Source organism: Sinocyclocheilus rhinocerous, unplaced genomic scaffold (genome assembly GCF_001515625.1).
Source record: "Sinocyclocheilus rhinocerous isolate Xijiao unplaced genomic scaffold, SAMN03320098_v1.1 scaffold72, whole genome shotgun sequence".
NCBI classification, from domain to species: Eukaryota; Metazoa; Chordata; class Actinopteri; order Cypriniformes; family Cyprinidae; genus Sinocyclocheilus; species Sinocyclocheilus rhinocerous.
In genome coordinates, this window is record NW_015628351.1 from 3,348,227 (window position 1) to 3,359,677 (window position 11,451).

At 36.2% G+C, this 11,451-nt stretch overlaps 2 protein-coding genes across 3 annotated transcripts in view; both read right to left on the reverse strand.

Annotated features, from left to right (window-relative positions):
* LOC107737580 (tetratricopeptide repeat protein 34-like) overlaps positions 1-2,289 on the reverse strand; it is a 6,867-nt gene extending 4,578 nt beyond the window's left edge. The window contains exon 1 of the mRNA XM_016549120.1: positions 632-2,289. Coding sequence (XP_016404606.1) covers positions 632-2,289 — 1,658 coding nt within the window. The remainder of the gene's footprint in view (positions 1-631) is intronic.
* Positions 2,290-5,367: 3,078 nt separating this feature from the next.
* Positions 5,368-11,451, reverse strand: part of LOC107737581 (tumor necrosis factor receptor superfamily member 1A) — a 6,812-nt gene continuing 728 nt past the window's right edge. Inside the window, exons 2-10 of one of the 2 annotated variants that reach the window (XM_016549122.1) lie at positions 10,239-10,317; positions 10,001-10,108; positions 9,757-9,879; positions 9,491-9,599; positions 9,022-9,083; positions 8,763-8,921; positions 8,507-8,544; positions 8,245-8,359; positions 5,368-5,819 (exon numbers count right to left, since the gene is read on the reverse strand). In XM_016549122.1, the coding sequence (XP_016404608.1) occupies positions 5,515-5,819; positions 8,245-8,359; positions 8,507-8,544; positions 8,763-8,921; positions 9,022-9,083; positions 9,491-9,599; positions 9,757-9,879; positions 10,001-10,108; positions 10,239-10,317 (1,098 nt within the window). In that variant the 3' untranslated portion in view covers positions 5,368-5,514. Of the gene's footprint in view, positions 5,820-8,244; positions 8,360-8,506; positions 8,548-8,762; positions 8,922-9,021; positions 9,084-9,490; positions 9,600-9,756; positions 9,880-10,000; positions 10,109-10,238; positions 10,318-11,451 lie in introns of both variants that reach the window. The other variant, XM_016549121.1, reaches the window with a different exon arrangement.

The window sequence follows — 11,451 nt, forward strand, 5'->3', positions numbered from 1 at the left end:
ATAAAAAAAAATTGTGTGTGTGCGTGTGTGTTCTTGTAAAATTTGAGCGAGAAAAACTCTACTACAAATCACAAATCCAACCACTGTGTGCACCAGCGGAGTTTTGCTGGCATCTAATGGGGAAAATTTGGTACTGCGCCCAAACAAAATCTTACTGAAAGCTCATTTTTTGAGATATCAACCTCAAATTTGGAACACAACTTGTTTAGATTTATGGCTTTGATTTTCTAGCAGGTATAGAGTTCAACATGTTTCATAAAATATATATTTTATATAAAACATTGTTCATAAATAATTTTCATAAACCTAAATATCTAGAATTTTTTTTTGGTTTCACTTTAAACTTTTTTTTTACTTCAACAATAATCTGCCATGGGTCTTCTTTAAAATGAGACCGAACTTACCTCTGTGCTCTCAAGCTTCAAATTTTTGTGACAGTTTTTTGACATGGACATTTTTGTCCACTATGGACCTATGTGTAACTTTTTTTAAGTGACGCACAAGGGTTAAAGAGTGTAATCCATGATGGTACCGATATAGTGCGCATCCCTAAATAAGACACAAAAGACAAAATGAAAGATACAGCACGACAAATAAGTTTCATCCCAAATGAGAAAAAACGCAAATGTACCTCTGTTTGTTGTTGGTGTTACCCTCCTCATGCTCTTGTTGAGCTCTAGGATTTGTCTCAGCTCTTTGCTCTTCGGTCCCCTCAAGCATGACTCTTCCCTGTTCCAGCAACACGGTGCACAGCAACCCACGGTAATTCCAAGGCACCAGGCACCTAACAGTTAAAGAAGCATCCTGCAGCTGTAATTGGCTTGCTGTAATGTAATCTAGAGCAGTAAGGTAGTGTGAGCCAGCCATCATACGTAGGATACCCCTACCACAGAGTGCACGGACACAGCTGGGTGGGTGAGGAGTACTATGCTCAATCACCGCTTGGAAATCCTCCAGAGCACCTTTATGGTCTTCAGTGAAGAGTCGGGAATACCCTCGGAGCACTTGCACGGTGTTCTGGTAGCTCTGCTGGGCTGGAGCTGCAGCGGCGAGCTGGCTACTTATGGAAAGGGCTTCTCTATGTTCTCCACGCAGGAGGAGGCAGTCTGCCAGACGCACACGCAGTTCCCTGCCTCCTCCGTCCGACTTCAGGTGGCATAGAGCTCGCAGTTGAGCGATAACGGGATCCAACAACTCCACTCCTTTCGAAGACCTAAGGTCAGGCCTCATTAGAACGGCCTCTCTGAACTCTGAGACGCCCTTCTCGGCTTGTTGACGCAGCTGGATGCGAGCAGCCAACCCTACGCCAGTGTCCGAGAAAAGACTCTGGAATTGCTGTCTTGCTGTGGCTGGATGAAGTGCAAAGCCATCACCTAGATCTTTGCAGACTTCTCTTGCTCGTCCTCCTGCGGAAAAATGAGCAGCTGCTCTGCCCACAAGTAAACAAGCTCTTTTCTCTGGCGCCATTGCATGTTCAGTCTGTGATTCATCTAGTTTAAGAGCCAATGACAAAGCTTCTGCACTTTCTGTGAACTTTCCGGAAGAAAACAAGACTGCTGCTTGAAGCTCTCTTACTTGGATGTCATCTGGTGAAATGGCAAGTAAAAACTCAACAGCTTTAGGAGCATCAATGTCTTCACCTGCTTGTGTAGGACTCAATGCTTTTTCCATCTGCCCCTTAGTATGGAGAGTGGAATATCTTGGAGACATTTGCTGGTAAAAGGCTTTAATTAATAGCTTCACATATTGAGTGTGCCTTTCTTTAACTAGTCTAATAGTTTCTGATTTATTTCCATGAAAGGCCTGCAGATAAAGCTGAGGAACTTTGGGATTTTGTGCGTCAGAAAGCAAGCAGGCCAGAGCTCTAGTTAGCTCCAGAATTAACCGTGTGCGACCCTCAGGTTGAGGCATTTGTTTTCCCTCTAGAAGAGCAGAACACCGTGCAAAGATCTCTTTTGAAGCATGACCTGTACCCTGCAGGACAGACTCCATTTTATAAAGAGAAGCAGATACATTATTGGGGCATAATGTAGACAGAAATACAGCGACAAGGCCTTTACTCAGGCCCTCAATAGAATTGTGTGAAACGCCATCAAGCCAGGCCTCCAGCGTTGAGATCACCTCCTCTAAATGACCTGCGCTAAGGCCACGCATGTGTCCTACAGTGGAACCGGCATTATTTCCAAAAGCATGTGTGTATAGAGCTGCAGCTCTGCCAGCATCCCCAGAGAGCAATGTTTTGTCGCCCTCTCTGCACAGTTCAGCTGCTCCTTTATGTATGCCATTCATCTCCCTTCTGTGTAATGCTATTTAGATTTGGATAACATTTCCTTCACAAGGGTCCTCAGCAACCTTTAAAAGAATTGGAAACCACATCATTAAAAAACAATCTATCTCTTGCTCTTAATAACATGCAATGACTGTGTTAAATATAAATTGCATAAATAAATGACACTATGTAGCAAGCTGTTTAAGTATTTCTTCCTTTAAACTAACTAGTATCTTTTTTAATGTTACTAGTTTATTTTCAAAGTCGAGTGATTAGTTTATTGTTCTATTTTACCAGTAACTATTCAGTAGACACTAGTACTTATTAGAATAATGCGTAGTAGGGTCCCTATTAGTCAGTCTATTTGTACTAGTAACTAATCATTATGTACTTTTTTCCTAGCAAGTAGCTATTCCAGCATTGCTAGTACTTATAACTATTTTTTAAACTGTCTTAAAACTACTTTTTTTTTAGATTAGCTTATTCTGATTGATATAGTTTTGTGTATTATTGTGCATTGTTTTCTTTTCATTTATTGTTTATGTATTTTATTATAGGTATCCTTGAGTGTCTTGAAAGGTGCCCATAAATAAAATGAATTATTAGCTATTTATTACTTAGATCCTAGTTATTTTTAATCAATATTACTAGTATCTGTTACATAAGTAACATTTCTTAAACACTTTCCTTTTGGTATAATCTTACTGGTGGAGTAAAACTGTTACTAGTTTCCTGTCACTGTTTGGATAGGGACTAGCAGCAAATTAATAGGTAGGCTACTAGTATCCAGTAAATTAGCATTAGTGATTAAATGAACAGATACTAGTCGCTGTTAGAAGTAAGTAGTAGGTTATCTAATGAATAATTATTTTTTTAAAAAGAAGAAAAAAAAAGATACTAGTCAGTGTTGGGTTATTTTTAAGTAATTAAATACAAGCACTAGTTGAAACAGCAGTCCGTGGCAGATAAATGGCAGAACCTGTCCTGCAGACACCAATTTAAAACACATTACAATTTTCATATATAATGTATATGATATAATGTAGAGCACGACATTATATCGTCCAATAATACATGAGACCGTTCACACCTCTTAATGATGGTTTACTCACCTGTCTGTGTCTGTAGTTTGAGGGTGCAGTCCACGCACTTTCGGTGGACTTCTGCCTTAAACGAGTTAAACATTGTGTTCTGAGATGTACCGCATATTAAACACTATTTAGATGAACCACAGATGAATGTTTCTACTCTTTACTCAAAAACAGCTGTCAAAAGATGCGGCTGTCTGGTTAAAGAAAAGTTTAGTCCCTAAAAAGAAGCTCCTGCCGAAACTCAATATGCCGACCCCATAAGTGAAAGACGATAGGAAGACGAAACATAAAAGAAAACACTTTAACATCGAGAAAAGACAACATTTAAGGCGTTAAGGAGATAATATTAGGAACAACGACGAATTTATAGGTCTGGCCAGATGTTTGCTTGTTCTCTCGTAAAAATACTAATAATTATTTATGTCTAAGTTACACAGCGCGTCGGTCTTAATTCAAAACTCGTCTAAAAGAAAAAATGTAACAAAGTCGCAATGGTCTTTATTCAGTCACCTGTTGAGGGACTTTGTTACATCCAAATTCCAAAAACTTCGGCTCTAGGCAAACATTCGCTTCACGCAGCATGTGTTCACTGGTTGCTATGGAAACGACTAACTCGCCTAACAATGTTGTGTTCTAAGAACATTTTCCAAACGTTTTTTCCCCCTCACCATTATGTTAGAAACACGTTATTTCCGAAAACCCAGAGAATGTTTTATATAGACCTAGTTTTTAAATGTTTTGAAAAAAAAAAAACGTTACACGTTATTAAAAGATAGTTTCTTATTATGCAGTGGCGTTCTCTCGGTAATGTTGCTTTTATTCATGTTGTTTACTGAAAGTGTCCCTCTAAGTGATCTATAATGTCCACAGATTATTTTTCAAATGTAGGCCTATAGCCTACTTTTAAATAAAGTTAAAGAGGACTGGACAAAAATACAGTCAAGCAATAATAAAACATAACGTCAAATATAGTCTAATATAAAACTAATTTAAGCTTAGGCCTAAATTTCATTTAGCAGATATCACTATATTAGTTTTCCCTGTTTGAATGGGTATTTCTGGACTGGAAGATTTAAAGTATCAAAATTAGCAAATAATATTTGGCAGTGGGAGTATGCAGGCCTATGTGTCTTCGAACTGACAATATGCAGCCTAGCAAATAGGTTATGGTTATATACATGCCTGGAAAAATGAAATAAAAAAGTGAAACTGCTTTTGATCTTCACTGTGGTTTATGCAGAAGTCATATGAACCTGGGGGAACCAGATGAAAGGGGAATTTCCTTCTGCATAGTTCAGAGGCCACAGCAACTGTTTGCTGACATTACCTAAACTTAATGTCAGAACTTTTCTCTGTCTGCACAGCATGGATACTTTCTCTGTCACACTTTCCATTTTATAACTACATGTTGCTGTCAAGATCTGAGCCAGACATATTCCACACATTTATTATGTTTTTATTAAGAAAAGTAACAAATGTATACTGGTGTGACAAAGTGAGTATAAAGTAATACTTCACACATGTACAATATGACTGAGAACTTATAATACACAAGTAAGCAGCTAAGTTTATCCTGAAAACCACTACACTCTTAAAAATAAAGGTGCTTAAAAGGTTCTTCACAGCGATGCCACAGAAGAACCATTTTTGGTTCCACAAAGAAACATTCAGTCAATCTCTTTCTTACTTTTTTATAATCTGAAGAACCTTCTTTTGCCACAAAGAACCTTTTGTGAAACAGAAAAATTCTTCAGATGTTAAAGGTTCTTTATGGAACCATTTTAACCATTCTATGGCATCGTGAAGCACCTTTATTTTTAAGAGTGTAGTTGATGGATGCTAAAATTGAAACAAAGTTCAAACTTTGAATTGGTAAATTATTCTTTAAATATTCACATTTGTACAAGTATAGTGACAAGGCTGATTCATATAACCAAGAACAAGAATTGTAATAAATTATTACAAAGCACCTATGATATGCATAATAATCTGCATTACTTTTACATTATGCTTAAATAAAACAATTCACAAAGAATATTTTTAACCATGACTGAGGGTTGACAGAGCGTCTTCTGTTCAGAGTTCCTTGGAAATGATTTTGAAATGCAACTGCAGCTCGCACACATGAGGAGATGGAGTGAAGATGAGTCAGTTTTACATGCTTGTTTGCAATTGTTCTAGCTTCTCTTGCAGTTCCTGGGCACAGCCTGACAGGTTCATGTAGTGTAATGTTGAGTAGATATTCTCCATCTTCGCTCCACTGCTCTGGCTCCACAGACGTAGCATATGATACTGCTTTTCCAGATAGGATGGGCCTGCCTCCAGTTCGATCCGTTCCATCTGATCATCTGACACAGAAAGCAGTCGCAAAAATTCCTTCCAGCGCATCACGGGAATTGCTCTTATGACAGTGTAGAGCACTGGTGCTGGCCAGGACTCCTTCTGCAACACCTGCATCACTGGGGGAAAGTAGATATGGCCTTTAGATACAAAGGTTGAGAAAGCCCAAGCTCTCACATAGAGTAGGCCTATCAGTGCCAGATGATTGTCAGTTATATCGCAAAAGAACCACTATGCAGAACCAAATAGTTCATTACAATGTACATATCAATCAGTCTAGCAACAAGATGAGCACTGCAACAACATTATGGTAATATACTGACTTCCTCTTGAGGTCACTGTCACTAGGCTACATTCTACAAAAGTCATTAAAATAGGGTTTAATGTATGGGTAATATTAAGGAATTTTCCATATTGATTTTTCACAGGTGTTTTCCCCGTATTTGGACTTTTGCATTATATTGCGTTGTGTTTAGGGTTTCAGGGAAATGTCCGTAATGTTGTGGCAGAAAATTACCAGTACCTTTTCCGTTTTTCTACTGATTTTTTTTTTTCTTTCATTGCACAATTGATAAGCCAGTTGCACTTTTGTAAAATGAGACTGAGCGAATCCCTGGTGTGATATGAAAGAATTAAAGTAGTGCCGGATGAGCAGAGTGCAGAGTGAAAATATTAAGGCTATATTATGACAACTAAAACAAAAATTCCTCCTTTCTTTTTATTCTCATTTACTCTGAAAATTATCTACTTCATTTAATCAGCACATTTTAATGCCCTTTTAACATAAAGCTGTGAGGCGCCTACCACACCAAGGAAGCAACTAAAAGTGTGCGAGTTATTAGAAGTTACTATCTGATTAAATAGTTCTCAGAAGTTCTTAGACTTTGTAATGTAAGCCTGAAGGCTAGCTGATTACAATCAGTCTCACATACGCCTACATGACTTGCAAAAGGATGAGACAAAAAGTTGACAAAAAACTTGAAATATTTAGAAATTACAACATTTGAACAGTTCTAAAACAGAGAATAAGCCTACACTTTATTAAGTTGTGCAATGTCTTAAAGGGGTCATGAAATACATTATTTAAATTTTATAATGTTTCCTGAGGTCATAATTTAGACATAAATGGTCATTTTCCACCCTGGATTTAGCTCTCTGATTTGAGCGCTCCATTGGAAGGGCCGTGTCTGCTGTGAGACTTCAATATAAATGCCCACTGCTATGATTGACTAACATCTTTGCATATGATATGAGCATGCAAACTCTCGAAAACTTTTACTGCATTTGTACTATAACAGCCGCCAAGATTAACTAATCCTGAAAAGTGTTGATTAAAGCATTTTATTTAGAACTACTCCGGTTGCAGCACTGCACTGTAGCCGGACAAAGTCATGTCTACTGTCACACAATGATCTCCTGCAATCTCACCAATACTACCATCAGAACTTACACAGTGAAAACACAATGTAAATAAGAGACTCGTTGAGCAGTGTAAATTTTGTCATTGATCATAATGGAAGTTTTCGTGAAAATGCAGAAATCACTGATAGATTCATGCTGATCTTGACTGCTCCAGTCCCAATTTACATACTACCATATCTGCAATAAATAGTACTCAGGGCTGCATTCAAAACTGCATAATTCCTTACTATAAAGTAGGCAAAAAACACGTAAAAGAGTAGGCAAAAATTATCCAGATGACCTACTACTTCTGGCGTGATTCTGAAGTGTGCATATGATGGACACTTTGCTTTCACATGAGGCCACAGGAGAGGATTTATGAATGGCAGTGATGCCATGCAACTGATGCTGATAGGTCATGTGACAATGACAACATGATGAATGCAGTATGTCCAAAATTACATTCATACTATAAAAATTTACTCTTTTTGTGGGCGCAAAGTAATTACTTATTTAAAAAAGTGCCTACTCAAGATAGTATGCGATTTCAGATGCAGCCCAGATCCATGCACACTCTAATGGCTAATATTGCATACAAACCAATGCACATTGGAGGCAGATTCGATTAGAACTAAATGCCTCTTCATTCAATATGCTTGTAAATGAAATGAAATGAAATGTGGAGGATGTTAGCTGTGATAAGATGATTTACAGGTTTGCTTAAACAATGACAGAACGCACGTAACTAAGCTACAGAGCGGTCCATTAAAGACGCAATTGCGACAAAGTAGTACGTCCCAAAGCTTGCTCTTCTGCTACACACACAAAAACATGTACTTTTTCTTCACAAAAAGAGTGCATACTTTTAGGGCATAGTATAAGTAGGCAAATTGGGACACATAAATATACAACGTTACATATGATGATGACGCATGTTAAGGGATGCATTGAGGGGAAATTGTGACGTCACAATTCTCCCGATGTCAAATCCGTGTGTTTCAGTAGGGTAGAAAAATATTTCTATTTTAAAAAAGAGAGTTCGTTTTAAGTTCTTAAACTTGTAGAGTAATCTCTTATGAATGTAAATATCAAGAACATTTTGATTCTCCATTTCATGACCCCTTTAATGTTGTATATAATTACATTTTGGGTTTCCGCTTGCTATCAGGGGGGCCATGATGCTCTGTAAATCTCCACTGAGGACGCTGTGTGGGTAGCTGGTCACTGGTAAAGTTTTAATAGTGGCTCCATTTCTTTCCTTTAAAGACAAACATATGCTTATCAAGTTGATGCTTATCACTTAAAATGTCAGAAAACATGAAAAAAAAAAAAATCCTCAACATCATTTCCACCTTGTTATTTAATTGTACACAACAGAAACATGTTAAATCAAAAAATTACAAACCATTGATGTGGGAATGCTGATTACATCATTAGGTTGATCTGCTGAAACAAAGACAAAATTCACTTATCTTGAATATTGCAACATGCATATTTCCTAAATCTATGTGCCTTTCCTATATTAAGAAAAGTTTTCAAACCACAGAATTAACAGAAACAAAACAATGTTAAGCTGCTTCACTTTGTAACAATGCAAGGCCCCATTAAATGTATAACAAGCTTTATTAATCTAAATCAAGTACATGTGAGTGTATATGAACCTGGTTGAATCTGAATGTGTGGATGTTTGCCAACATTCCAGATTCTGGCTCGACAGCAAAGCCATCTCCGTCTGCAGAGCCAGATGAGAAGAAGAGAGAGTAGACCACCCAATAAGGTCACAATGACCAGTAACACCAGCAACAGCGGGTCAGGTAAATCTAAGAAAAGGGACAATATATCACACAAAATTTAACCTCTGTATTTCTTACTTGAAAGGTCTGCATATATAATTTTTTCTAATTATACATGTTGTGATACCTTGTGTTTCAGCTGTGGTACGTGAACAAAAAGATTTACAGGATTCATTCTTACACTTATACCTGCAACAAATTACATTAAGCAATAGAGCATTTATACTTAACTTGTGCTTTGACCCAAGACACTTTCATGACAAACATATGCAAAACATAAATAACTACAAATGCATTTACCATAAAAACATTTCCATAATCACAAGTTTTAAAAGAAAGAGATTCATCACATTCTTTGGTGTGCTGGAAACTGAAATAGTGTTTCGTTGCTAATAACGCTGGTGAACATTATTACAAATGCAGGAAATTCTGATGCGGATGCTAAACCTTATGCACAGGAAAACCACAACCCATTAACCTACATGCTAAAGACTTGAATAAACTAAAAATCCTTATTCTCCACAAATAGAGTAATCTACCAAAAATCCATTAAGATTCAGAAGATGTACAGAAAAAGTGAATATTAGACCCCATACTTAACACAGCTTTGGCATTGTCCACTTTCCGTAAAAGATCCAAGCCCACACACTACTGCTGTGGTTTTAATAGCTGTTTCTTGGTTACAATTCTTTCTACAGTTCAAACCTGAGTAACACATAAAAGGAAAAACATACTATTCAGTTACGGTTTCCTAGCCACAAGTTATTCAGAATATTTAATTTTCAGTTTTTTATTTAGAATACTGTAGAAAGTATCACCTTTGTTCCTTGGCCATAAATTAACTTCCTTTAATGGTACTTACATTCTGTGCAGATCTGGCAACTATTACAGGGTTTACAGTGATCATTACTCTTGTAAAACCCAGGTTTACAATCGCAGACTCTGTTCTGTGTTGGTGTACAGGTGGCATTCTCTACTTCATTAGCTGTAAAACCAGGAGTCTTATATTTAGATAAAAAGTCCACCTTGCTACAGTTATATAATTATTAAATTCCACATGTATTAATTAGATTATTGCAATAAGTGTACTCTGATATTTTACTTACCACCGCTATCACATGCTGTACATCTCAAACAAAATGTCAGATTATTTGGTAAGTCAGTATAAAAACCGCTCGCACACTTCACACAGTCCTGTCGTGATTTGTAATATCCTGCAGGAAATATCAAAATAATGAGATAAAACAGCAAACATATTCCACAAAGGTCCATCTTTTATGGGTGTTTTTCACTGTGGTTTTACTATTATTTTTATTTTAGTTCATGGGAGGCATGTCTGTTTACCTTCTGAACAACGTCCATCTGTCATGGGTGGAATTTTAGTTTGGCATTGGCATTGGGAGGCTATAAATAGTATAAATATCTGAAATAAAGACAATTAACGGCAATCAAATAAATGTCATTGTCTTCTGAACATAAGAAATACCATCATATTTAAATACTTAAATAAAATAAAAAAACTGAAATCTGGATAGTTGTTATTAAATCAAGAGTTTTCCAATGTTTTAATGTCAAAGACCCCCAAATCATGTTCCCTTATAAATGTTAAATATTTTGTGAGAAATATTTTAAGTGTGATAATATACAGAAAGGACAATGCTATTGTTTCTCCTACAATAAAAGTAGACAGGCAATTGTTGACATACACTAAAAGTACAGAGCTGTCAAATTCATGTTGATAGCAAAGCGCAGATCATTCGAAGAATTTGATGAGAAATATTTAAGTTTATACTGAGAACTTAGCAAATCTGAGAACCGTTTGAGATAGTATTGAGATGAACTGTGATTAATGTCATAGTTTGCAGTAATTTCATCTCTGTAATAATAAAGTAATATTTTTTAGTTTTTTCTCTGATAATGTCTACATAACCCTTTGCGGTCCGTTTAAAATCCCCTCAAATTTTTGCAGCACAATCTTAGGAAAGCTCTTGATATAAACACTTGCTCAAGATGGATTACATTTTGAAAAATGTATCTATTTAGACTACCATAATGAAATAGGATATCCCACACATCTGAAAAATAGTTATCCAATATTTTGGAAAATATTTAGCCAATAAACATAAAATATAATATATACAGGAGTCTGTTAGACTGAAGGACAGTCAATGCAAGTTCTTGTCACATTTAATGATTAAAGTGTATAGACATATGCTGTACAAAAATGATATATATATTTTCCATCCTCATATATAACAATATATTACAGTTACTAGAGAAGCAAGAATACAGAAAGGACCTTTAAAAGTTTTGAAGTTTGATACATTTCTTTCAAAACTTATTTTTTATAATTATTTTATTATAAAAAATATAATTATTTTATTATATTTATTATTACATCTATATTCTAAAGAACTTTTTTTTCTTTTTTTTATCATAGCTCCTTGTACCCGACCCTTTTGAATCCATGCTGTTTTGTATTGAGGCCTTAATCCCCAAGGCTTAAAGGCCTTTATTATTTATGGATTTAAGCTTGTCAATGTCTTATTTTATTAAA